This window comes from Archocentrus centrarchus, chromosome 19 (genome assembly GCF_007364275.1).
Source record: "Archocentrus centrarchus isolate MPI-CPG fArcCen1 chromosome 19, fArcCen1, whole genome shotgun sequence".
Taxonomy (NCBI): Eukaryota; Metazoa; Chordata; class Actinopteri; order Cichliformes; family Cichlidae; genus Archocentrus; species Archocentrus centrarchus.
Genome location: NC_044364.1, coordinates 28,558,708 through 28,586,451, shown reverse-complemented (window position 1 = coordinate 28,586,451; position 27,744 = coordinate 28,558,708). Strand labels below are relative to the sequence as shown.

At 41.4% G+C, this 27,744-nt stretch overlaps 3 protein-coding genes across 3 annotated transcripts in view; 2 read left to right on the top strand and 1 right to left on the bottom strand.

The window, feature by feature from the left end:
* LOC115797925 (ankyrin-3-like) overlaps window positions 1–8,836 on the top strand; it is a 163,026-nt gene extending 154,190 nt beyond the window's left edge. The window contains exons 43-49 of the mRNA XM_030754507.1: window positions 2,411–3,071; window positions 3,155–3,344; window positions 3,559–3,642; window positions 5,372–5,455; window positions 5,892–6,131; window positions 6,707–6,778; window positions 7,404–8,836. Of these exons, the coding sequence (XP_030610367.1) occupies window positions 2,411–3,071; window positions 3,155–3,344; window positions 3,559–3,642; window positions 5,372–5,455; window positions 5,892–6,131; window positions 6,707–6,754 (1,307 nt within the window). The 3' untranslated portion in view covers window positions 6,755–6,778; window positions 7,404–8,836. The remainder of the gene's footprint in view (window positions 1–2,410; window positions 3,072–3,154; window positions 3,345–3,558; window positions 3,643–5,371; window positions 5,456–5,891; window positions 6,132–6,706; window positions 6,779–7,403) is intronic.
* A 1,242-nt stretch (window positions 8,837–10,078) lies between these two features.
* Window positions 10,079–17,438, bottom strand: LOC115798632 (zinc finger protein 2-like). The gene is made up of 3 exons (XM_030755543.1): window positions 17,214–17,438; window positions 12,979–13,170; window positions 10,079–12,693 (listed from the first exon to the last, which is right to left on the bottom strand). The coding sequence occupies exons 1-3, from the start codon at window positions 17,302–17,304 to the stop codon at window positions 11,090–11,092; spliced, it is 1,887 nt and encodes a 628-aa protein (XP_030611403.1). The 5' UTR covers window positions 17,305–17,438; the 3' UTR covers window positions 10,079–11,089.
* A 3,758-nt stretch (window positions 17,439–21,196) lies between these two features.
* On the top strand, window positions 21,197–25,924 carry LOC115797847 (vesicle-fusing ATPase-like). Its single transcript, XM_030754369.1, has 7 exons — window positions 21,197–21,319; window positions 21,492–21,599; window positions 21,770–21,845; window positions 22,269–22,424; window positions 23,793–23,998; window positions 24,829–24,914; window positions 25,810–25,924. Exons 1-7 carry the CDS (start codon window positions 21,197–21,199, stop codon window positions 25,922–25,924), a joined length of 870 nt encoding a protein of 289 aa, XP_030610229.1.
* The last annotated feature ends 1,820 nt before the right edge of the window (window positions 25,925–27,744 follow it).

The window sequence follows — 27,744 nt, the reverse complement described above, 5'->3', positions numbered from 1 at the left end:
TCGTGCTCAATATTGTTGCTTCTGCAGCTTCTGTAAACTTTAAGCCTTCATCAGTCACACGTTCACGTCACTGTCTGCGTGTTGATTATTTTTACGTTTTGTCTTTTGATCTAATTTTTGTCTAACATTTGTTCTGTGCTTCTTGTTTTGTGTCTCGTGAACTCTGCTAATTGCAACAGCTCCAAAACATCTTAGAAGTCCTCAAATGTCTCAGCCTTCCCCTCTGCACACCACCTCCCTTTCATCTTCCTCTCCTCCCTTTCACCCCACCCATATCACCACTTTACCGTCCTCCTCTGTCTTTTACTTCCCATCTCCTCCTTCCACACCTCCTGTTTACATCCTGCCTGTTGCCCCTGTTCTCCCTCATTTCTTCACTCTGCCTTACTCTCCTCCTCTTCCCTCGTCCCCTCAAAGTCCTTTTAGCTGCCCTTCATTCTTCTCCCCTCACTTTCCTCCCTCTGCCCTCTACATGCCCCTGTGTCCTCTTTCTTCCTCCCTCCCAACACTTCATCTTCTACCACCTCCTCATTCTGCATCTCCTACATCTGTTGAGTCTTCCCTCCCTTGTGCCTCTCCTCCCACCTTGTCAGCTCCTCCTGTTCATGCCCCCTCTTTTCCTTTTCCATCTTTAACATGTGCCTCCTCCTCCTCTTCTCCACCTCTAGATCATCAGTCTCTATCTCCACCTCCCCCGTCCCCTCCACCATCACCCCTCCCTCCCGGTGTCCCTCTTTACTTCAGGCGAGACCATTCGGTTCCTGAGGTGTACATTTAGATGCCTGTTGGTTACTCTGTGTATCACTGCCTTTGAGCCTTTGAGCCAATACAACTAAGCTACCTGAATTCTTCTCGACCTTTAGCTCATAAACTGACCTGATTAGTGACAGTGAAGTCGAGCTCGTTTTCTCGTGCTGTAATGAAGTCTCCCTCCTCACTAATTTCACTGATGTCAGTTATTTGAGTGAGGCGACATAATTTTACAAAAATACTCGTCTGACTCAAGTGCCAATTTTAGGATACAACAACAGTATATGCCACATTTTTTGGTTTTTATATTCTGTGTATTTCTCTGTTTCCATCACTTTTCGATGTGGTCATGTTTCTCGGTAGGACCGGTTCAAAAGTCACTTTCTTTCTTTTTCTACTTGGGGGCAGCAGAACAAGATGCAAACAACAACACAACAAACATGAGATGTTTGTAGCATTTACACATAAAGACAATCCGGTACTGGCACAGTACAGTCAGAGAGAACTGCAATCATGAACGTCCAAAAATATCTTATAGTGTACAAAACAGGAGAGATGTTTTCTTTAGGTGCAGAAGTGGATTAATGAACTCACTCAGGACAGCTTTAAAACTGACTGCACAAGCTGATGAATGAGTGTGCCCTCTGTGTCGTGCTAATTACTGCGACTGCTGCAGAATTACTAAGCTGCTGTTAACCAGATCATTAAGTCAAACCTTTAGCTGCAATAACTCATCAGTGACGTGGATGTTTAACTTTTTTATTACCAACCTGCATGATTTAATTTTACTCATAGTTGTAAAGGCATGTCAGCAGAATTCAGCTGAGGGCGTACTGTGACCTTTTTAGGTGTATATGTGTGCTTAGCAGCTAAAGAAGGTCACACTGTGCAGATATAACTGAGGAGTTAAAAAAGACTAAATTAGAGCTAACGAGGGGAGTATTGAACTCACATTCAGCAGGCAAACTCAGATGTTGCTCCATGTGTAAACTGCAGATTTGATATAAAAGATGGATGTAACAAGTTGTATCCATAGATTGTAAGAGTAATGGCACAAGTACTTTTTTAAAACCTCTTTCTCTTATTTCAACCTATATCTGCGAGGCTTTAATTGGGCATTTTGTGTCTGAGTGGCAAAGAATCCTTCCAGAAATTCCTGAATCTGGATCTGAATCACCACCAGAAGTGGGCCGAGCCCTACATCTCGTAAGAAAAGTCTTGCCTATCTGTCCTTTAATCTCTACTTTGTTTCCATGCTGAGAAGAACGCAGAGCAAATAACATAAGGTAAAAATACTAGAACTCACCAAACTGGATGGGCAGCAGCACCACCAACACAGTGTAGAGGTGCAGCTCAGTGGCTACGTTTAGCAGAGATGACAGCTGGTGGTCGGCATCATCTGTCAGTTAAAGTTACCAGGAAGTTACCAGTGGGTGTAAACAGACAAAGGTCCACCCTGTGTTTGTATCTTATTCTGCTTCCTAAATAGTTAGACCTCTGACTTTTGAACAGATTCTACCTTTAAATGTTACAAATGTTTCTCATTTCATCACCTCCACCACTTTACCTCTTCCTCCCTCCCTCTTCCAACCCCTCTTTTATCTTTCCCCCCTCTTCAATCCTCTTACCCTCTAATCCTTTACTCCTGCAATCCACCCAGGCTACGACAATATAGATCTGGAGCTCCAAACCCCCTCAGACCTCAACTATGTGCCCCCTACTCCGCTGCGCTCAGACGACTTCTTTAGCGAAGGAGATCCTAGCGTAGAGTCCCCTAGCAACGTCACGCTTACTAGACCTAGCGACCTCTCTCTCACTCAGACCACCAGTACCTCCAGCAGCGACCCCCTCACAGTGGCCCCAGGCCCAGGCACCAGCTCCGCAGAGCTGCCCATTGTTCGTCCTGAAGATACAGAAACGGGGCTGGTGTGTGTAGAGAGGCCCGATAATGACAGAAGGTCGGTAGAGCGATCAGGAAAGGAGACCGAAGAAATAGCAGCAGGACGCCAGCTTGTTTTGGAGAGTCAGGGAGGAAGTGTAAAGCAGGAAGCTGGATCAGACACTGGGCTTGGAAATGGAGTGGAGGAAGAAGAAGAGGAGGAGATGACCCAGGAGAGGCTGCAGAGTCTGCTGGAGGATTTAAAGCTGGAGGAAGGCACGGAGGAAGAGGAGGTGTCAGAGGAGATTGTGAATGCCATTCTTGAACAAGTACGGCAAGCAGAAAAAGACATTTATTCAGTTCCAGGCAGGAGGAGTGAGATGTCTGGCGCAACCGGAGAGTCAGCAGCCCCTGGCCGTGGCCCCGGCTCTGAGGAGGGCAGGTAGGACTTGATTTTATTTGTGATTGACTGTCAGGCCCCTTTGCTCCCAGATGTCCTCTCCTCAATATATTTAACTCACCCAGCCCCAACAGTCTAGCTGATTCGCTGGAGGAGCCCCAGGTTCAGACCAGCAAACAGAACGGAGGTCACACTGAAGCAGCCAGGGAAGGGATGGGAAAGGAGGCCAAGAGGAAGGAATCTCAGGAGGACAGCAGCACAGCGGGACCAAGCAGAGGACAGGAGGGAGGCGACAGGTCCCAGCACAAAGTCCAGGTGAGAATTGTTCCTTCACAGAGAAATGCTGACAGTTAACTTTTTAATAATGTCTTGAGGCCTTGAAAAAATCTTCAACTATATTTTGTCTTATTCTCACGTGCTGTTGTGTGGGCTTAAAATATTTAAGCCTCTGAGAGTAGCTCAGTCATGTTAATGTTATATGAATCCCACACACTCTGTTGTTACGCTGCTGCCGGGCTGCCTTCATCAGGGGAGCGTTAGAGATGAAGAGTCCAGCTCTGATGAGGAGACCACTGTCACTACCAGGGTGTTCCGCAGGCGGGTCGTACTCAAGGTCTGTTAGGCCTGCTGTGTGGAGATACTGAGGCAGAGTGCAGTGGGCCAGCAGTGTGTGAAGATACCCAACAGAAATGACCTGCTGTGTGTGCTGAGCATGACAGTAGCAGTGTTTCTGTGCAGGTTTGTTAACATGGTGTGTGTGTGTGTGTGTGCAGCTGTAAGAGACAACAGGAAACAGGATCTGTGTCAGGAAACAAAGACACAGATTAACACATGACCCAAAGCGTTTGGTTTCATGTCCTCTATCAGGGATTGTTTTGCGTCTTAAGTTTGAGAGCAGATGATGGAAATGTGCAGTAATGAGCATCTTCTTTTTCCAGTTTTCTACAGTTATGTTAAAAAAACTCTAAATTTAAATGGAAACTCGACTATAGGTGTGTATATGTTTAGCTTTGCTGTAGCATTACGTTCTGCTAACTGCTTGCTAGTATGAGCCTTACATTTTCAGCCTGTTTGACCGGTTTGGGCTTTTCTACCCGGCTGGTGCTTCTGCTCAGCTACATACAGTTCATTCACTTACTGCAAGGAATGTTTAAAGCTTATTCTGATGCTAGAAGGAAAGGTGGCCTGCAATGTGTTTGTTTTTTAATCTCACAAGAGTCAGTACAGTCCTGCTGCTTAATTCAAACTACAAACAAGCATCAACTAAAAGCAGCTCAGATATTTTCATTACTGATGCACTGACTGTTTCCAGGGAGTCTTCAGATAATTGCTTGGTCTAAAAAAAAGTCAGAAAATGGTTAAAAACAGCAGATTTGTGAAGCCTTCTTACAGCTGAACAAGATTAAACTGGGATATATTTACATTTAGGACAGCTGACCCAAAACATTGTGACATTTTCTGCTATTATTGCTTCAGCTGTCAAACCTCTTCTTTTATTGTTTATTTCCAGCCAATCAGCTGAGCAAAGAACACTGTCTCTGTGTTTGATTATTGATTATTGCATCTGTGTGGTTTTAAGTGTTTGTCAATGAGATGTTGCCTCATTCAAAATGAGATTTGATGAAGGTTTTTTTCCCCTGTATGAACCCCCGCCCCCCCGAAGCTGTTTTAAAGGAACAGTGATTGACATGGAGAATTCATTTTTTTCATATCTCTGTAGTATAACTGTTGGCATTGCTGTTCCCAGTGTCTTTGCTGCTGCAGACTGAAACAGTGTGCGGGCTGCAGTAATTTTAGTTGAATTATATTTTTATTCTATTATTTGCTGTATATTTATCCCATCCAGGGCTTTCAAATTGTTTTGGAGTAGTAGGGGGGCATGCCAAAGTAGCAGGCACCTTATGACCGAGACCGAAGGCGTGACGGCAGCAGACGATATGAATAGTCACATGGCAGTCGTGAACCAATCAAATAGCTCCGACTGAAAGAACATAAATATTGCAACGTGCGTCCACATGGCGCTGGAAATGGAGACTGCAGACGGCGCAAAAAATCTTTTTAGGAAAATTAAAAAGTAGACGGCGCAGAGTGGTGGAGTAGGTGGAAAATGCGCCTGCCGCCGGCATAATTTGAAAGCCCTGCTTATCTGACCATAGGTATGAAATTAAACTTTAAAAAACTTCCCTTCGCTACAAATAATCCTGGTTTTGCATCCGTTCTGATTTGTTTGGAAGCGTTGCTTTATTTGCCAGATGAATAACAGTCTTGCAGCTAACACAACCTGCACCTTTGCCCTCTGCACCTCTCTCACTTTTCCATCCATATTGAAACTTTCACCCCAGGGAGAGGAGGCCAGAAACATTCCTGGAGAGTCTGTGACAGAGGAGCAGTTCATAGATGAAGACGGGAATCTGGTCACCAGAAAAGTAATCGTCCTCTTTCTCCTCCATTGCCTCTCTCATCTCACAACACACACACACACACACACAGCCAGCACCAGTGTTTCCACAGTACAATTGAATATGGCAAAAGTGAACGATGCAAGACAAGACCTGTTACATAAGCACAGTTCATTTCCACTATTGGCTTTGGGATCAAGTGGTTATCTAATCTTCCAAATGGCTGTCCACATGCTGGCTAGAAGGACAAGATGACCATTACGCTTTAAAATGGATGGTTTGGGCCAAGGAAGGGAATTAGGATTGGACCTCAATGTCACAATGATGCCAACAAACAGACTTCATCACATACCTTCTCACTGACTTGTACACACACGTCTATGTATCCTTCTCATCCTCCTTTCTATCACTTCTCCTCTCAATACCCCCACCCTCCTCCTCCTGACACACTTCTGCCCTGCAGGTGATCAGAAAGGTTGTGCGCCGTGTGTTCAGCTCAGAGGAAAGGAGGCAAAGTGAAGGCGAAATTATTGCAGCAGAAGGAGCTGCTGCTGCTGGAGGAGATGTTTGTGTAGCTTCAGGTGGAGCAGATGCTGCTTCTTCATCAGGAGCAGCAGCAAGAACCACAGGGGGGAAGGGCAAGAAGAGGGGGAAGCGCTCCCGACACGGCCACAAGGAGGAGCCTCAGAGAGGGAAAACTGAGGTTGCTGTTAAAACAAACTGCCTGACTTAGTGAGCTGAGCTGTCTTTGCTCGTGTGCCTGCATGAAGCTGTAGTTGTGTGTGAACACGTGAATTAAGCCGGAGCACAAAGACGTGCAGCTCGGTAGCTCATCGCAACAATCTGCATACGGTTGAGGTTCACAGCTCTCATCAGAGCCCCCCTGCCGTGAACCAAACAGCAGTCTCACTGTCTGAGTAGCTTGCAGTGGTTGTGTTGTGTGGATCCTCAGTAGCAGCAGCAATCTTCAAACTTCACTCCAGAGGTTGGGACTAGTCTGGGTTTGAGAACTACTAATATCAAGTGATTCAACTAATATAGAATGTCTTACCCTCTATTTTGAGCATGTGTGATTTTATTTGCAGCCGTACAGATGAAGTAATTTTAACATTTTTCTCTCCTTCATTTAATCTTCCCTTCAGCATGTTGCCTGATGTAGAAGATGAACCAAACTGTGCTTCATTAACGCTCGTGGATTAAGCCTAGCCTGAGTTCAACACTGACAGTTTCTCTCTTTTTTTGGTTCCTCGTTGCTTCTCTTAATCTTCCGCTGCCAAGCCTGGAGACGGTGCCAACAAGAAGCAGGGGAAGAAGAGTCAATCATAACAGTAGAGCTCTCAACTACACCTGGTAAGAGGTCGCTCATAAAGACAATAAAAACTCCAGTAATTTACCCAAAATTTTATCTGTAGCCCATAAATATTGTGTATCTTTGTAAATCTAAAAAAGATCAACCTTATATTTGCTTGCTTAATACTGTGGGATATTTAGCTGAAGACTTGCTTGCTGAGAGTTACAGACACCACCACTCAGATGTCTGTATGCTGAATATGAAGCCATCATGTAATCGGCCATTTTTGGGTATAAAAACAAGAACTGAGAAATGTTATTTATATAGCACCAAATCACGACAGACACCTCAAGGTGCTTTATATTATAAGGTAAAGGCCCTACAAACCTCCAGCAGAGCCAGGCTCAGGGAGGGGCAGTCATCTGGTTGGGTCTTTTGGAGGATATTTCCTGTAAAACAGTTTTTAAACTTTCCAAAATGAACTAAAGGTACCAACAGAGTGCGAAGAAACAACTGCCATGGCTTCATGTCCAAAGTGTCTGTGTGTTGTACTGATGAGATATCAACTGGAGATAAACTAGGACAAGGCTGTTCTTTCAATTTGTATCATAATATCATGCAGTGAGTAAATGCAACCTTTACAACTCAATTTGCAGTATAATCTTGTGACCCTTTACCCTTCAGGTCCACGGTCGTCCACCTGTGACCCCACACACACCCTGGGAGGAAAAACAGACCGGAGCCCATGAAACCCAGGAGCCAACACGTGTCTGAAGCTTTCGCTTTACAACGCATGGTTTTCAGCAAGACAAGTTACTTTTCTTTGATTTCGCATGAGCATGTCACCAAACTCACCAAACACCACCGAAGGACACGCATGGACGTGAGCTGGAACCTTCTTTAATTTAATATTCAGCGAACGAATTACGTCTGTGACCAAAGACGGCACAAACAGCGGGGAAAAAGACTTCACTCTGTCAGACACTCGCCTTGTATGGCTTATTTTTTCCTCCTGGACCCACAGTATTGGGGTGTACCATGTGGTTCTTTTATAAAAAAAAAAAAAAAAGAGAGAGAGAGAGATGATAGTAAATGGGTGTTTTTGTTGTATATAAATGACACTGTATAAAATCTTTAAAAATCAGTAGCTTCACAGATTGTTTATGCACTGATTTGAGTTGATGAAGCTTTGCAGAGTCGGTGCATTTGTATCGAGAGGTCGACACTGTTTGTGCAGCCTTGACTGTGTGACCGGACGTGCTCTTCCCAAATATAAAAAGGAACAAAAAAAGCTGTATGTGAATAAAATGAATGGAGAAGGAAAGAAAAAAACACACTGCTCGAGTTTAAACAGAGGACGTTTTCTTTAAGGCCAACAGCTACTCCGCTCTGAGGGCCATTCTTCAGAGAGATGATATTTTGCTGCATGTGACGTCACTTTATTTTTAACACTTTTCTTTCTCCTAATTCAAAGCACTGTAATACAGTTAGAGAGGGTCTGATGGTACTTCTGTCTGTGTGAGTACTCATAGTAACACACACATCTTTCATCTAAAACTGCTTATTTAATTTAGTTTTTTTTACAAATGAAATCACACGCTCTGCATCCTAGTGGTGATAGTACAGCTTCCTTCTTATGCGACAGGAAGGTACCGACACTGTCCCCCGTTGCATTCTGCAGACCGGCAAATCACGTTAACGCCAAACCGCCAGCAACCCTGTGTGTGTGTGTGTCTGTGTGTAACATCAAAAGAAATCCATGCATATTAGAAGTGTACATTTAGGATTTTAGGTCTATTGTGGTTTTAAAAAGGGGACTTTTACTTTGATGATTTGATGACTTATTTGCTTCCATTTACACAAGAACAGAGAATCTCATTTTTAGCCACATCACCCAAATCTAAATCTTTGTAATCACACACAAATCACTGTCCGCTGTTAAAAATGTATCTCTGTTCATGTGTAAATCAGTTTTCTGTCTTTTTCATATGAATCCACCCTAAGCATCCATTGTTGATGATAAATCTGGTACTGACATGTATGACGAACCAACATAGCCTACACTGGATGATCCAAGTAATTATTTAAGCAGAAAAATAAACTGTGTTTAAACTGAACCTCTGCGAGTCGAGTCTGAGTTCACTTTCTGGTTGCGTGGGCCGAGTGAAATAATGGCCACGCATCGTACTGATGTATGAGGGCTTCATGTCATCGCTCTTCAGCAGATACTGTGAAAACTAGAAGGGAAAAAAGACCTAAAGGTTTACAGCATACAGCTCAGTCTTTTTCAAAACCTCACACCAATGAATAATGCCACTAAAAACAGGCTCATTTTCCATTTAAAGGCAGCATTATGCACAGTATAAACACGTAAAGACCGTTACTGTGTACACCTCTTAGACCACATGCAGAATAAGGTTATTTGGGGGTCTCCTCTGCTACTTCTGACCCACAATGCTACAGTCACACTCTTAACTAAACTCTGTTCATGCAACTCTCTCCATTCTGTAACCAACAAACTTTTCATGAAGTTTTTTTTTTTTAAAAAGATGGAACCATAACTTGTGGCAGTGGTGCAGTGGGTAGGCACTTGCCTTGTAGCTGGAAGGTTGCTGGTTCGAGCCCCTGTCCCTGCGCTGCGTTGTGTCCTTGGGCAAGACACTTAAACCACATTGCCTAACGGCAGCGCCTGTCTCTGGCTGCGTGATCACAGATGCTGGTCTCTAGATGAGTGACCTGGAACGATCATTTCATTGTGTGCACAGTGACAATGAGTTGAATCTAACATAAATGTCTCAGACAGTTTTGCTCCTGATCGACAACCTTCATCTTGCTCTTTGTAACGTTCGTGTCAAAAGAATCAAACTCCTCGAGGCTCCCGTGAGCCACGATGAAACGCTTTTGCCTACGATGATCTCAGCAAGTCTTTCAGTAATTAAATAAATGTGGAAAAATAACAAATACATGCCTGTCACTTTGTCAACAATAACAAAATAATAAAAACAACAGCTGTCACCGTTGAGATTTCCATACCGGATTGGTCGGCACCCAGATCAACGACGTCGTCTCCGGCGCTGTTGGTGGAAACTGTGTTACTGCTGGCTGAAGTCACAGGAGGACGAGGACGGCACGCTCGAAACCGCTTCATTCAGTTATCACAATTATTGGAAATTCTTTGTTTTTTAAATTAAAAACTGTAGCACCACTTTATGCAACTTTAGAAATAAAAGATGTGAAATTGTGAAATCATACAAAACTATTTTAATGCATTTCATTTTATATATAAGTACAAAAAAGCTCACAGCATGAAATAAATATCAGAATGTTTTACACACATTTTGTGTATAATTTCTCTATTACGAAAACCAGCAACTTTAATATAAAAAAAATCATAATCCTGACAAATAGAATTATTTCATCAAAAGGCAAACAGGCTGGTTATGAAGAAGCAAAGACTCACAAATGAGAGATGATCAGAAACATCCAATGAAAAAGATTTTTTTTTCTTTTAAGTTTGAGCTTTTAGGCTCACAGGGTTTAATTTTTTAATATATTACAGTGCTTAATAAATTTATTAGACCACCACCCAATGTAAGGTGTATGCAGTATTGTAATTATCAAAATTGTTTTTTTATGTTTCTGTAAAGTTTCATACACCAGTGTGTACAAGCACTTTAATGAAAATAACATTATTAAAGCTAAAATTTCTTTACTGTGTTACAAAAACAAGATGCCAAATTACAGTTATTTACTTGCATCCTTGAACTGAAAAAAAAAAAAATAGTTTTAGTGGGTGAACGTTATGCTTGATTAATTTCTGACTTCTCAGAGAAGGCCAGTGTGCCAGTTTATTTAACTAATAAACAACAATATAATTTTATTTTTGATAAGAACACAAATATTTTAGAAATCTGTTTTTAATGAGAGTTGGTTTAATACATTTGTTAAGCCCTGTATGCTGACCTCATTATTTGAAACTTTGGCCATGTTACCAAGGAAAAGCATAAAGGGTCCACTTTAATTTGCTGATTAATCACCTGTCAATCAAAGAATTCAGTAATCACTTCCACTTGGCATCAAAAAGATATTAACGTTCTGTCCTGACTCTCAGAAATATAACACATTAGCTTATTTTCTAACATTGTTGGTTTAGGTTTACTTTACTCACATGAATGTGTGAATTTTTCACCTGCTCAAATGGAAATCTTATAAACAGAAGGACTCTAAGCCCAAAGTAAGACATTATTTCAAAGGTAACATCCTGTAGTTTCTGAAAAAGTGCATGTTTATCTCAAATACTCAAATGAAGTCTAAGCATACCCCTGAGAGGGTTCCCTGTGACCTGATGAATATTAAAAAGTAGCACCTAATTACAGACTCATCAGCTGGATGGATTCATCCCTGTGAGTCTCTACATGTCTCTTCAGTTCGTCTTTCCTCTGGAATGTTTTCCCACAGGCGCTGCAGCGGTGTGTGCGCTCTCCTTCGTGCACACCCATGTGTTTGGTGAGCGAGCCTCCAGCAGTGAAGCTTTTCCCACAGACGTTACACAGATACGGCTTCTCTCCTGTGTGGGACCTCATGTGGATCTTCAGCGCTCCACTTTTGTAGAACTTTTTGTTACAGATCTTGCATTGGTGCGTGGACTCTCCTGTATGGATCATCATGTGTGTTTTCAGAGTCCCCCTTTGCCTGAAACCTTTCCCACACACGCTGCAAAGAAATGGTTTCTCCCCTGTGTGGATTCTCATGTGAGCCCTCATGTATTCTTTAAAGCTAAAGCTCTGACTGCACACGCTGCAAACGTATGGTTTCTCCCCCGTGTGGGCTCTCATGTGTCCCATCAGGTTTCCATTTTGAGCAAAAGCTTTCCCGCAGACAGTACAGACAAAGGGTTTCTCTCCCGTGTGCGTTCTCATGTGCATCTCCAGCTGTTTGTGGCCTTCAAAATGTTTGCCACAAACTTCACAGTCATTTGTTCGGATGTAAGTTTGCAAGTGAAGCTTCAAGCTCTCCTTGGTCTGAAAATGTTTCCCACACATGCCACACAGATCCGCATCCCTCTCATCTTCCTGGACATGCTTCAAGAAGGAGGCTCGGTAGCAGAAAAACTTTCCACATACTTTACAGCAGTATTTCTGATGGGATAAATCCCTGTTCTTGTGTCCTTTATGTTTTCTTTTTGACTTTTGTTTGCTGTCCCCTTTATCACTCTCTTCACTATCACTCCCTTCACTTTTCTTCCAGTCCTCATCACTCTCACCCGCTCTACTCTCAGCATCAGAGCACTCTGTCTCTGACTGTTTGCCATCAGTTTGATCCCAGCAGCCGTTTTCCTCGCTGTGGGTCTTTAAATGAAATTTTAAACTCTCGTCAGAGTCCAGATGTTTTCCACACACTCCGCACAAATCTGCACTCTTTTCATGCCTCAGTGCATGTTTCAGAAAAGAGCGTCTGTACCGGAAAAACTTCCCACAAACTCTGCAACAACTGTTTCCAGTATTTTGGCTTTTGTTTGTCGTAGTTGTTCTTTCAAGATGATTTTTCATCTTCTTCCCAGCTGCACATTTGTGATGAGATCTTCCCCTCATTTTGTAAACATCTGTACCATGACTTCCTGCCCGAAGTGTTCTTTTGTTTGATTTAAGCTGTTCCTCATTCACATCTTTACTTTCACTCCCAGCTTTTGGATTTTTTGCTGACAGTACCTTGAGGTCAGCAGCTGGCACACCTGAGTGCTCTCCTTCCTTGTCTGTTTCCATCGTTGCTGAGGTGCCCTCTGCTGCTCGTTGTGTTTGCCGAAACTGTGAAGGCTTACTGCTGATAAACTCAGAGTCTGTCTGTGTATGCAGGTCTTTAATCTGAGGTGGATCTGGATCTTTCAGAGGTGGACTAAAGCTCCTTCTCTGATCATATTTCTGGTGCTCGGATGAAATGTTCTTTTCACAGCTGGACCCAAAGAGCAGCAGTTTATCTAAAAGAAATATCAAAGAGAAAATTCATGTCAATTTAAAAACAAAAGGTCCCTATTTGTAGGCTGGATGGGCGGAGGCGTGGATCATTTAACATAGTGCAGCTCAACATCTTTCAGCTGTGTTGCTTTACCTGCATTATTGATTAATAAAAACTACTTGGTCAGATTTGCAAGAAATTCTAGCCGAGCATGAATGACAGTAAAAAAAAATTCACAAAAATTGGCTTGATTTAAGATATAATCACACCAGAAAAACAACATTCAAGCAGTGTTAACATAATTTACCTGTTTGGTGTGAATGTGTCTCATTTTCTAATGTGATGTTTAGCTGTTTGCATTGATGTTCACTCTCCCGAAGACAACGGGAGGCCTCTGCCTCACATCCACCGATCATTATCTCAAGGATCCGAAATATCTCATCAGCCAACACCGACAGGCGCTTACGTATGACTGCCCCCTGCTGTTCAGGTGACATTTCTGGTGGAAAGAAGGAAAATAATAAGCACAAATACAACATAGAAAATTAATGCTAAACATATCTGTAGTGTATTAACCAATCAAACTGGACAGCCCTATGGCCGATTTTCCACTGCAGACACCTTTTTCATTGCTTTAATTATTTTAGCTCTCGCTTATTCCCTGAGGACTTCTTGCAGGTGCAGCCTAATGAATTATTGTTAGTTGAAAACTTGGCATCTCTCAGCATGGTGAACAGTGTGCACTTAGAAACATCTGAGGAAACTGGACAAGTGGAGGACAAAAGTGGCCTAAAAAAAAAAAAAAAAAAAAGATCTACAGCAGTATCTGAAAGTTATGTCCTTAAAATGTTGGAAATAAATCCAGCAAAGACCTGACACGAGATCTGAGACATGCATCTGACCCTTCAGTTGATCCATCTACTGTTCACTGAAGCCTCACCAGAAATGGCCTCAGTGGACAGGCGGCTGTTAAGAAGCCATTCTTAATTAAGGGAAACAGGGAGAAAAGGCTGAGGTCTGCCACATTACACAAGAACTGGACATCAGTGGAACGGGTCTTATAAAGTGATGAATCCAATTTTTTTTTTTTTTGGTTCAAATCATGGTCAATACGTATGGAGCAAGGTCATTAAGGATAAAAATGAACGAAATAACGAAAACTGAAATTGAAAAAACATTTTTGTTAACTGAAATAAATAAAAACAGTAATTAAGAGGAAAAAAAAACTAAAAATATTGCTTTGTTAAAAATTTGGGAGAAAGCAGCAGAGCCCCATATGGGATTTCTTTGAGTACGACAGTGAGACAGATAGAAGCGAGCGTCTTGTTGTGGATGATCTCAAAATGTGCAGAACACTTCTCAAGGGGAAAACCACCAGCCTCTGAACCGATGTAACCTGACCTGCACCTCTGAGAAATGTAACTGCTCGTCGGGTCCACGCAGCCTGGAACGATTGTGATTGGCCTGTTCAGAACTGCTGAGTCCTCCTGTGAACTTCTGGCTACTTTTCGCTGCAATTTTTGAATTTATCAGTGAATTTATCAGCCCTCTAACGTTAAATATACTGTTCAAAAAAATTTAAAGGAACACTTTTTAATCAGTTTGGCATCATGTCAGTTAATCTTCTGCAATACTGATCTGCTCAGGTAAGGAGCAGAGGGGGCAGTTAATCAGTTTCACCGAAGGGCAACAATGAGACAACCCCCCAAAACAGGAATGGTTTTACAGGTGGAAGCTTCTGACATTTTCCCTCCTCATCTTTTCTAGCAGTTTTCTCGTGGGTTTTGCATTGGCTAGGGCCTGTGTCACTACTGGCTGCACCAGGTGATAGCTGGACCCTACAGCAGGTCCACAGGTTATCCAACTCCTCCAGGATGGCACATCAATACGTGCCATTGCCAGAAGGTTTGCTGTGTCTCCCAGCTCAGTCTCACAACATGGAGGAGATTCCAGGAGACAGGCAGTTACTCTAGGAGACCTGGACAGGGCCGTAGAAGGTCCTTAACCCATCAGCAGGACCGGGATCTGCTCCTTTGTGCAAGGAGGAACAGGATGAGCACTGCAAAGCTACAAAATGACCTCCAGCAGCCACTGGTGTGAATGTCTCTGAGCAAACAATCAGAAACAGACTTCATGATGGTGGCCTGGGGGCCCGACATCCTCTAGTGGGCCCTGTGCTCACTGCCTGGCACCGCAGAGCCTGATTGCCATTTGCCATAGGATACCAGAGTTGGCAGGACCACCACTGTGCCTGTGCTTTTCACAGATGAAAGCAGGATCACCCTGAGCACATGTGGCAGACGTGAAAGGATCTGGAGAAGCCGTGGAGAACGTTATGCTGCCTGTAAGATCGTTCAGCATGACAGACTTGGTGGTGAGTCAGTGCTGGGGAGACATATCCATGAAGGGACACACAGACCCCTACAGGCTAGTCGACGGCACCCTGACTGCCATCAGGTATTCCAATGAAATCCTTGGACCCACTGTCAGACCCTACAGTGGTGCAGCGTGTCCCGAGTTACTCCTGTAACAATGCCCAGCCTCACATGGCAAGAGTATGCAGGCAGTTCCTGGAGGATGAAGGAATTGATACCACTAACTGGCCCCCACACCTAAATCCAACAGAACACCTCTGGGACATTAAGATTCAGTCCAGCAGAGGTGGGAAGTAACAAAGTACAAATACTTCGTTACTGTACTTAAGTAGATTTTTCAGGTATCTGTACTTTACTTGAGTATTTATTTTTCTGACTACTTTTTACTTTTACTCCCTACATTTTTACACAAGTATCAGTACTTTCTACTTCTTACATTTTCAAACAGACTCGTTACTTTTTAACACATCAGAGAGAAGTTTGTATTTCCGGTCAAACATCAAACGATCTGAGCCTAAACGGAGGAATAATAACATAAGAGACAATCGTACTGGCGTATCCTCCATCACCGGGGCTTACAAAGGGACTAAATACGCAGACCCATATAATTAATGTATCATTTATAGTGCTATAATCAGGGGTTACAGCGGACACAACCAAGTCTGTAAGTTGTACTCGCGGGACATAAACAGCTACTGAAGAGGAGCGAGCATAAAGGGAGTAACGTGTGACAGGTAAATGCAACATTTCTAAATGCTCAACAAATATCAGCAAACACACAAAGTGTGTGCAGTTTGTCACAGAGTGTGTCTGCTAGCTAAAAGCAGAGCTGCTGTATTTCAGGGAGAGCAAAGAGAGAGAAGTTCACTCAGAGATGGAGAAAGAGGACAGGAGAGGAAGAAGAGAGGTTAGATTTAAAGGTAAGGACTGGAAAACAAACTGAAGTATGCTGACTTTGTGTTATTCAAAGATTCTATGAAAATACTGCGGTTTAGTGTGTAATAAACAGGTCAGCTTGTTGTACTGTATTTACAGTAAAGCTCTGTGTTGGTGCACAGAGGCTGTGTTCATGGTCACAGTTACAGGTTACATCAGTGCAGCAGAGATGAGTTTGAATCAAAGCTGCTGATGCTGAGATTCATTCACTGAATCCAACATTTCTGCAGCCTGTATGCTGTCAGTGTAGGGGATGGAGATCAGCTCAGAGAGCTGTGAAATACTGGGTTACATCTTTGTGAGTTCAGTTCATCCACACAGAGCAGTAAACCTCAGAGCAGCAGCAGCAGGTCAGCTGATCACAGCCTGCACACCAACATCATTTACTGCAGCTACAATAGAAAGCTGTGATTCTTCTCCCCATGCAGAGCCACTACAGCTGATCTTAGGGTTCCTCCACCTTCTGAATCCCCCTGTAACCCCTGAGTATCCTCATGTTGGTGTTTAGGTGGAGGCACAGTCACCCTCTACTATGGAGGACATGGAGAACAGAGCTGTGTTTAAATTCCCTTTCACAGTTTGTGTCCTACACAACAGATTCAAGCTGAGTGCATTCATTAGGATTAAAATTTAGATTGGAATAACGTTTCTATTCTCGTGTATTATTTTATATTATTACAATAATATATAATGAGGTTCAGTTAGCTTTACACAACAGTAACAGGTAGAAACGTCCTCCAAAGAGCTACTTTTACTTTCTTACTTTGGGTACATTTCAGAGCCTGTACTTTTTTACTTTTACTTAAGTAAAGAAGTTGAACCAGTACTTCAACTTTTACCACAGTATTTTTTAATACAAGTACTTGTACTTCTACTTAAGTACAGAATGTCAGTACTTTTGCCACCTCTGCAGTCCAGCCAACGCCAGTTTGCACCTCAGACTGTCAGTGAACTCTATTTGTTTCAATAACAGATCAACTCTTCCTCATGTACCTACAGTGGTTTGGTCCACTGCCTATGACCCCCGACCCCCCGACTGGTTGGAACCCCCCCGGCACCATATTAAGAGAAAAATCCTAGAAACGCTCGAGCTAACAGGAGCTTTAGTAAAACAAATAGTTCCACTTTTTGCTCAGTATGGCCTTTATAAAAACACAGTAGCTGAAAGTGGGTTTCCCTACTAAATTTCTGTACTGAGGCAGTCATTTTTAAGTGCTTTGTGTTCCCAAACCTGGAGTGTGCAGCAGCCTCTCGGTTATCTCCTCCGCAGCTTCCGTCAGTCTCTCTGTGACCAGCATCCGCAAAGCCTCCATTTTAGCCATGACGGAGCACAGCTTCAATTAATGAGCATTTTTAGAACTGCTAGAGCCGCAGATACACTTCAAACACGCAACAAACCATCAGTAACAACTTAAGTAAAGAGAAGTATGGCTGTATTAAAGTGGAACCATGTTGCTTCCGGTGTCGTCTTCTTCCTTTTCAAATCTGAGGAACACTCGGCGCTCGATGGCACAACACCGCCACCTTCTGTTTGTTTGTGGTCACTGCTTTCCATAAAAACCACTACACTGAGGAATGAATCTAATTTACAATAATAACTTGACTATTACTGTTATACTATAATGTGTCTGATAGGAACTTTTCCTTTTATTACTAGTATATTTAATTAATTTGGCATATTGCATGTGTGTTGGGCAGGGTTATAATAGTTTGGGATTTTACATTTTTAGTTTATTTCATTTTAACTTTTTCCCTCTAATTCAGTTAGTTTTACTTAGTTTTTGGAGTGATTTTCTTCATTTTTCTTTTTTTTTGTTTAATGCTTAGTACTTCAGTCAAGCAAAAATTTCTTGTTGATCTAGAGGAAAAGACGCTGTTCCAGAGATGTGGTTCTGTTTCTCGGGCCAGATGACAACAGTCCACATACAGAGAAGATGTGCTCGACAAAGGCTTGTGAAACAGGGGCACTAATGAGATCCAGTGCCACAGGGCAAGTTTCGGATAGACAGCCCTCTTGATCTCCAGAATGGTACCTCATTAAAGACGCCATGTTTGACGTCTTTGAGATGCCTCTTCATTTCGGTCAACCGACTGTCGGTCCCATCGAGCTGATTTGGCAATGACTCATTGACCTCCATACAGGATGCAAGGAAGCGGTACTTCTGGAGGACGGTAGCAGCAGTAGGGGAGTTAACTGCAGTTTCAGTGGCAATGACATGATCCTGAAAAGCAGTAGCTGGGTTATACTGAGCTGCCAGTGTAGTGTCTGATCGATCTTTGTGTTAAATTGTGTGTTAAACTGCATCTATGTATAGGTTTTCTTCTTTAGGATTAAGGCCTTGAGTTCAGGGCTGCTTTGATCAGGAAATGGTATGAGAGAGTGTAACCTCTTGTTGCTCTTTCTCTAAAAAGAGAATGACCTCACATACATGCAGGAAACAAGCTATACCTGGTTATTCAGAAAATACTTTATGTAGTGTCTGTATTGTTCTGTTAAACTTTCTATGTGTATGCATATATGGTCTCTTTCTTTTAGGCTTTATTGTTTGTGCAGAAGGGTAACCTGAGCTTTAAGGTCTGGCCTCAAGCCAGAAGGAATGCATAGAATGTCCTTGTAGCTCTCTGGCATGCCATATAAGGAATGACCATATGTTTAGCTGTAGGTTAGGAGGCTGAAGTTTGTTTTTATAACCATATATGGAAGTTAGGATGTGGGGGTTGCCAACACTACACTATATAACCTTTGTTCTCCCTTTGTTCAGTGGAGCTAGGGCGATTAGAGACTTACCCTCTCCCAGGTCGCAAAGGAAAACGCCTGTTTTGACATTGTCTTTTTTGTAAATAAACTCTATGTTATACATTAAGACTGTCGGCGAAGGATTTCTTCAACTACACCACAATGAAACTACAATTTTGGCATCGTGAACTACACCAGGTTCTGCACTAAAGACTGTGCTGCTGTCCTCAATGCCACCATATCTGGTGTTTGAAGAGTCACTGACACACTTGCATCCATAGGCATAGGAACCGGGGGGTGGGGGGGGACATATTATCATATATCAAATTGGAGAAAGGCACATTTGGCCCACCCAAAAATTACACCGCGGAGGGGAAATATACTTAATTTTGAAATCTTTAACTCGCGTGCTTTTATTTTGAAGGTGCAAAATAGCGTCATGTCACTGCTACTGAAATATTTAGCTTGCTAGTACCAGCGCGGCCATCTGATACAGTAAGCGTACAGCCCTGGAATGACATGGTCATTATGCTTGATAGAAGACTCACACAATTTTATTTGGTGGTTTGCCCACGTCTTACGATTATAAAACATTATACATATGTAAATTAAACATGCAATAATATAGGTGTACACAACACTGTTTTTCCAAGAAGCATTTGAAAAAGAATAAAGTAAAAGATCAAATAGCTTTTTTTTTTTTTTTTTATGCTTTGCTCAGAGTATTTACGGATCTGCCCCCCCCCCAATAATAAACTCATTCCTACGCCCTTGACAATAACAGAGGTGAACTATTGCAACCTTGTCTGTTGCTCGTCTTTGGAGCGACACATGTTCTTCATATATCGATTTAAAATTTGAAATAATTTAAAATGTAAGTTTTCTGGCCAAAACCAATTTTTTTGAGGGTTTCTGATATGACCGCTATGGAAGCCTACACGAACGTTCCGTAACTTGCGTGATGACGCCAAACTTCGTGCAGCAGTCCCGCCTAATTTACACGCCATTAACTTCCAAAAACAAGAATATCAGCTTTCTCTTTCAACAGCAAATAGTCTCTCAGCCCTGTGCCGTTGCTTATTGGAATAGGTATATGCATAGAATTAACTGGAAGAAGGTTTGGTCTCTACCTCACAAATTCTTTGTCACAAACAAAGTTAAAGAGGTGACTTATAAACTTATTCACAGATGCTACCCTACCAAACAGTATATGTGTAGATTTAATAAAGATATTGATACAATGTGCTCTTTCTGTGCCACACAGGCTGAAGAAGTGACTCACTTGTTTTGGAGCTGTGACTATACCAAAAAACTCTGGAATGATATTTTGAACCTTATATCTGTCATTTCCCCACAAACTCCTCTCAGTTATGAAATGGCTATCCTTGGCTTTACGGCTTATGAAAAAAAGAACTGTGACTCCTTCTTTGTTATCAACCTCATTATACTTCTTGCTAAGTACTATATACATAAATGCAAGTTCAATAACAACAGACCTTTATTTTCTATCTTTATGAAAGAACTGAAGTGGTACTATCATCTTATTGCCTCATCCATCAATGCAAAAGCTATAAAAACCGTAAATTTGTTACACAGATTTAATATCCTGTAACTTGTTTAATTTCTCATCACTGTATGCTTAAAATCCCCCCTGGCATGTTCTGTTTTTTGTTTGTTTGTTTTTATTATGTTATGTTAATGCTTTGAGAGTGATTAATAAAGATTTAAAAAAATAAAAAAAATAATTTACACGCCATTTTGTTCTTCACTGGTCTTGAAATACAGCACGCAGAAATACAGCGATGTCTACGCGGGTGAGTTGAAGCAAACATTAAACCTTTAACTCGAGAACACTTTGAAGGGGAAATAGTGAATACTAAACCGGGCATTAGAGGCCTGTGTGTGTGTGTGTGTGTGTGTGTGTGTGTGTGTGTGTGTGTGTGTGTGTGTGTGTGTGTGTGTGTGTGTGTGTGTGTGTGTGTGTGTGTGTGTGTGTGTGTGTGGTGGGGATTGTACCCAGAAAGTGAGCCAGCGTAGCAGGTTCAATTAGTTATGTTACAATCACTGCATCATAGCCTAGCAACTTTATTCTGGACACCTTTTTAGATTTTTTTCATTCTGTCAGGTCTTTCGTATTAAACGGTTGTTTTTCAAAAACCTCTCGAAGTCAACGTGTCAAAACACATTAACGTTAAAAACAAAACAATTTAACATAACACCTTAAATTGGTCTCCAGATGTTTGGTCATGGGGAACGATCGAGAGGCGTTTTGTAAAGTGTGCAGAAAAAGTATAAATGTGACCTGAAACGGTGTGACGGCGATCAAATCACACCAGCAGCGGATTCGCGCGCGCGGGAGCAGATCCCTATGTCGTTTTTTGGTGCTACACAAAGCACTGCGACTGCAACCTCAAGATCGGCTATGAGCACAAGTGTCAAATTACAAGTTTGACAAGACCAAACAGTGCATAAGAACCATGACGGTGGAAATCGACTTCCTGCAGAAGAAGCAGGCAGACACCAGGTCCTATGACACAGACATGATGGCCCCAGAGTTCCTCGAGAAATTCAACAGCCAGGCCTTCAGTGTTGGCCAGCAGGTGCTTTTGGCTTTAATGTTTAACTGTGTGCCACTTTAAAGGCTGTCATCAAAAACTGTTTCATTTTTATTTTAAACTGAATAGCACCTGTTCATACATAAATTTATGAGAAAAGGTGTTAAAATTGTTTATTTAAACGTGCTTGTGGTTGTTTTCTCCTTTTGTTAAACAGCTTGTGTTTAGCTTCTGTGATAAGCTTTTCATCTTGGTGGTTAAGTACATGGAGGCCATGGACCCCAGCATCCTGATGGGAGGAAACATTTCTGGGAAGAAACAGAAGGTATGTTCACACCTCATCGTGCCTACTCTTTATACACTGAAATGGTTTTGCATATATTATGGTAGGTGTTATTGTAAGCCGCCCCCTGGTGCTTACATTCTGCTGCAGCTGAATGTCTCAGGGTAGCTAATTGTACTGTGTCTCAAACTTACTTTTGCTTCTCTCTTGAGACTGACATCGGTTTGTTGGTGGCAAACAGTCAGGTGGTTTTTGAGAAGTCAGAGAGCTCGTCTGTATTCCTGGCTGGTGAGTTTCACACATTCTCTTATTCTCAAGTAACAACCTAAACTTAACAACCAGTGCAGTTTTGTCTACTATAACCACTACACCTGTTACACCTGTTACACTACATATTTCTAAAGGGATTCTCTAAAGTACCACAAGGGGGCACACTACACACACTTTTTAGCTTTTGGCAGACATTCTGATGGGACATTGGCTGCCTCATATGCACTTTACCTTTATGTCATTGCTGCAATACATTAACATTAATTACAGAAATAAAAACCTTCTCAATGACAGTTTAAAGTGACCTTTTTTAGCCTCAAATGAACTTTACTGTCAAAATAAAGTTTGCAGCATCAAAGATGATAAGAAGAAGGAAAAGGGAAGTGTAGTGTTGTACACATAATAGTAGGGAGTGAAATTTGTTTTCCTTTTATTATGCAGGGAAATCTAGGACCCGAGAGTCGCGCCAGTCCATTATCAGCCCAGACTGGAACTTTGAGAAGATGGGTATTGGCGGCCTCGACAAGGAGTTTTCCGACATCTTCCGCAGGGCCTTCGCCTCCCGAGTGTTCCCTCCAGACCTCGTTGAAAAGATGGGTGAGGCCTCCTTTTGGTCTCTGTTTTGCCGTCACTTATTAATTTGTTTGTGCCTCCTCTTCCACTTCTTATACTGCCATGGTTTCAGCGACGTTCACAATGAGCGAACAATCAAAGCAGTGTCCTTTGTGGGTGCCACGACCATGACTAAAATCCCTGCTATCCCCTCTCATTAATAAATCTTTGACAGCTGTCAGTTGTTATTCGTTAGAATAACAACTCAAAATATTGGACATATTTTGAGGTGATATGTAAGCGCGTCAGTGGAGCTGATGAGGAAAGGCCAGAAATGACTGTATTTCTTAAGAAAACTAAATTCCTGATTCAGCTTCTTTTAACTTTCGTACTGAAACTATAGAAACATCATGAATTGATAAGAGTTGTGCACGACACCAGGAGGCTCTGCACTGGCTGAGTAAAACTTTCCAGACTATCACTGCAATGCCATCCATCTATCTGCTGAGTATCAGTTATATCAGTGAGGTGTCTGCATAAAGGATACTAAAAGTTGATTAACCATAATGTCATTTAATTAAGCAAAATAATGCATTCAGTTTATTTCGATAACAAGGTTACAGCCAACTTATTCAACCTTTTTAAAAGACTTGAATATTCAGTTCAATTCAATTCAATGTTATTTATAAAGTGCCAGATCACAACAAACAGTCTTCTCACGGTGCTTTATATTGTGGGTAAAGACCCTACAATAATTACAGAGAAAACCCAACAGTCAGAATGACCCCCTATGAGCAGATACTTGGTGACAGTGAGAAGGAAAAACTCCCTTTAACAGGAAGAAACCTGCAGCAGAACCAGGCTCAGGGAGGGGGGGTCATCTGCTGGGACTGGCTGGGGCTGAAGGGAGAGAGACAAATATTAAGCCTGAATATTATAACTAACAGATAATACTCCACCATACTATGGCATATGCCAACATTTTGCAAATGTTCATTGCATAAAGCCAAAATATTGTCCTAAATCTTGGGTTATGAACGCTCTGCAGCTGAAGGGGATGCCTTCTCCTGCTCAATTAATGTTTCTTTTTAACTGGGAACCCATCGGCCGCTCTGCTTACTGAGCCTCTGGGGTCATTTGTTCCATTTCAAAGCTCGCTGTTCTGTAGCTGTTCAGTGTTTACTAATGCAGAGCGATTGAAACACAGCTAAAACATTAAGCAGCCAGAGTCTACTCAAATATGACTGCTCAATACAACCTGGACTACAAGCGGGCTAGAAACAGAAACCAACTATTGTGGGAACATGTAATCAAAATTCTGCATTTCTGCTCATTTTCTCTCTGTGAAAGTGAACTGCAGATGCTCAGTTTAACATCAGCTCCTCTCTCCCTCGCCTGTGCATCTGTCTCCAGGCTGTAAACACGTGAAGGGAATCCTGCTGTTCGGCCCCCCGGGCTGTGGTAAAACCCTGATGGCACGACAGATCGGCAAGATGCTGAAGGCCCGGGAGCCAAAGATCATCAACGGCCCTGAGATTCTCAACAAGTACGTGGGAGAGTCGGAGGCAAACATCAGGAAGCTGTTTGCGGACGCAGAGGACGAACAGAAGAGGGTGAGAGCAGGACACGGTGTGTGTTTGTTGTTGTGCTCCTGTAATACAGCAAAGATACCAAAGCAGAGCAACAATAAAGTCCTGATGGTATTAATGAATTAGTCGGTTTAATTACAGCTTCCAGATATATTAGCTGAAAGAAGGATTGTGGTTTAAGAATTTAGACTTAAAATTAGGTTAATAATATGGAATTGGTTTGACTGATTAGAAGGATAAGAGAAGAATCCAAACAATATATCTGTATAAGAAAGGGTAAAGTTGTCAAGTTTTTTTGCTGTTTTGATATATATCTACAATTGTGTTTACCGGTAGTTGTATCTTTAACCTTTATTATCAATAAAGATTGTTAAAAAAAAAAAAAAAAAAAAACTGAGCAGGAAGTCAGAGTGTGTGCGCCATCGTGTGTAAACTATATTCACAATACTTTTTTTTCTCACTAACGGATTGTCAGAATGCGTCAAAAACACTATATTTATTCAACAAAGTGACTAAATGGCTCACGAAAGTAGATTATTTATTAGAGGACTTTGTGGCTGATTTGACTGGTTCTTTTATTAAAACATTTGAGGACACCTATTTTTTTTTTTATCCTTTTAAATTAACAGCATTGGTTTTCAAAACTCAGCATCATTCAAATTAAAGTTGCAAAATAATAGTTATTTTGTTGTCTTTTTCTGGCCATGTGTGATGATGTTCTGTGTTTCTTTGTCATGTATGACTGTGGACCGACAATAAAATTTGTGCCCTTAGGTTTTCTACAAGTACACAAAACAAGCACCTCAAAGAGATGAAATGTTTTTTCTTTTTAAGTGAAGTCACTTTTTTTCTGTGCTCAGGTGATGCAGGCGGCTCGATGCCCGACAGACGAATTGCTCCTCACCAACTGTGCCGTCATCAACGACAAGGATCAACCCTCTGAACAGTAAGTTGGATTTTTGATGTGCATCTACCCAAACTGTGTGTTTGTCAAGTTGGGGTGTTTATGTGTAGGCTGATGGTCAGCAGTTTGATTGCAGATATTATTTTCTAGCAGGTGGAATAAATTTCATCAACAGACCCCATTATGGGATGGATGTTTGTATATCTGTGGCGTTTGTGCCGTCATGGAGACTTACAGGTCTGATAAACATGATAAGATGCAGCTAAAAGTAACTTAGATGTGAACTGCTGTTGTTACGTTGTAAAATGACCATTTACAAGTACAAGAATGAACTTACAATCTCAAAATATAGATGTTTTTTATTTTACTTATTTATTTAGATTTATTTACTCCTTATTGAACCGGGAAAGCCTTTGAGATTTGAATCTCTTTTTCGAAGGAGATCTGGCTGATAAAGTTCAGAGAGGGTTCTTAATAATTCTCCCTTCAGTTGGTTTGTTTGTAAACGCAGAAATCAGATTGTAAGTACAGTCTTTAGAAAGATTGGTCACCATATCTGAATATATATATATATATATATTTTTATCACTTACAAATACCATAAAAATGTTCAGTGTTGGATGGGAGCTTCTATGCATGGTAGTCAAACATGTTACACATTACATTGTAATATAAATTTCTATATTTATCAAGAGAAAATATTTTACATGACTGACTTCATAGTAATCCTTCTTTGCCTCTATATTCATTTATAACTCCAGTTGAGGTAAGTTATCTGGACAATAGTATGAATATGCAGTTTATAATAAAGTAATAAAGTTAATAAAGTGCACACACCAATATTACTGTCATATATTCATAATCATAATCTTAATTTTGGCTCGACAGTTGCTCACAGCACCAAATTCTTTCCTTCTGATTTTTCATCTCAATGCAGACACGTGATTGTGCGCAATTCAGCCCACAAATATGTTTTCACCTGGAAGACACATCCCAGTGTGAACATCAACACCATCGCCTTCAGTCAGGCACAGGTAGGCTCAGACGTTTGAGAGCTTCTGAAACTTGTCATGATTACTTGGTTACTTGATGCATTTCCTGCAGATACAGTCAAAGAAAGTTCCCCCTCTTTAAAATCTAAGGTTTTACATACCTGGTCCTTAGCAGGTCTCAAAATTAGGTAAATAAAACTCAGATGAACTACAAAATATTACATATGACGCTGTGCCGTCAAAATTGAGCCAAATGCAGAAGCAGTGTGTGAAAAATGAAGCAGCCAGAGTTCAGTTGTGTGTTATCACGAGACCACAGAGGAAAAAACATCAGCAGTGATCTTTGAGAAGCAATTTTTGCTGCCCATCAATCTGGGAAGGGGTTTAAGTCTATTTCCAAACAACCTGAATCTGCACTTTCACACACTGCTCCTGTTAAATAAGGACACAGTTATGATATATATGATATGAAATATATTTAAAGGCAGCAGTTTTCTCTGTCAGCAGCTGCTGTAGTTTTCAGGAAACTTGGTGAAACGGCTTTAATGAAGAAACTGTTAAGTAATGCAACACCTATTCTACTATTGTCCATCAGTATATTTTTAAAATTTGATAAATTAGCTCTACAACTTCAAAAACATCAAGAATATGATTCTAAACTCTTGCTGTTCAAATAAATACCACACCTCTTTCTGTCTTTGAAATAGGTGATAGCCACCTTTTTTTTTTTAAATGATTAAAACACCTGAGAACATTTGATGGTGTTTTACAAAGCACATTGTTGTGTAGCAGTTTGTGAGCTGATATTCTGATAACTTGTAAGCTGTCCTGTGTGGTAGATGAGAGCTCTTTGCAGGGATCTTTTTTTGTCTGTTTCTGCTTTTTTCCCTCTTTTTGCCTTGCCCGTCTCTGCCTGCTCTTCCTTTGTCTGTGACGTAACAGAGAAAACTGAACAGACTGAAAATTATGACCCAAAAAGAATATAAAGATATCTACGCAGCAGTAATTAGTCTTTGTGGATGTGCCCTGAGGACGCTGACCTTGATGTGTCTGTTCATGGCGGTGGACTGTGCAGCTCTAACCAGACCCTCCAGTTCAGCACCGCTGTAGTTCTTGGTTTCTGCAGCCAGCTCTTTAACATCGACGTCGCTGGCCAGCAGTTTGTTCTCCCGCATCCTCGCTGTGTGGATGTTGAGGATCTGAATGCGTCCCTTTTCATCCGGTAAGCCTTAAAGAAGAAAGCAGTGACCACGCATGGCGTACTGGTTCCTTCTTTTTGGGGTTTTTTTTTTCCAATTGTTTATTTTCAATTTATCAAACATATCCCAACACAAAATTACAACAATGCAGGCAAGTTATGACAACCATAATAGATAATTGAGTAATAAATAAATAATAAAAAAATAAATTAATAATAATAATAAAAGTGAATAAAATAAACACACAAAACAAAACAGCAAAAAGGGTATACATATATACATACGCATATACACATACTTATACACATAAGAAACTAGTTACTTAGAAAATAGAAGGTAAAATAATTTGTCCTGACACCACATTCAAGAACTTGGCTAAAGCAGACAAATGTATTATTATAGCAAAACCAGATCAATTTAGTTACATTTAGCAAATAGTCAGAGGTCCAAAAGGGGTTCCCAAATCCTTTAGAAAACTTCCCCCTTCTTTTTCAGAGTGTATGTGCGTTGCTCCAATCGAAGTGGATCAATCAAAATTTGTCTAAACAGAGTGAATGTTGGGGGGTTTTGCTGGTTCCAATTACGCAGAATACATTTCCTTGCTATGTATGATATTATGCTAATCCTTTTCGTTGAGATGGGGTCCAGTGTCTTGTCCAGCTCTGTACCAAAAAGCTATCT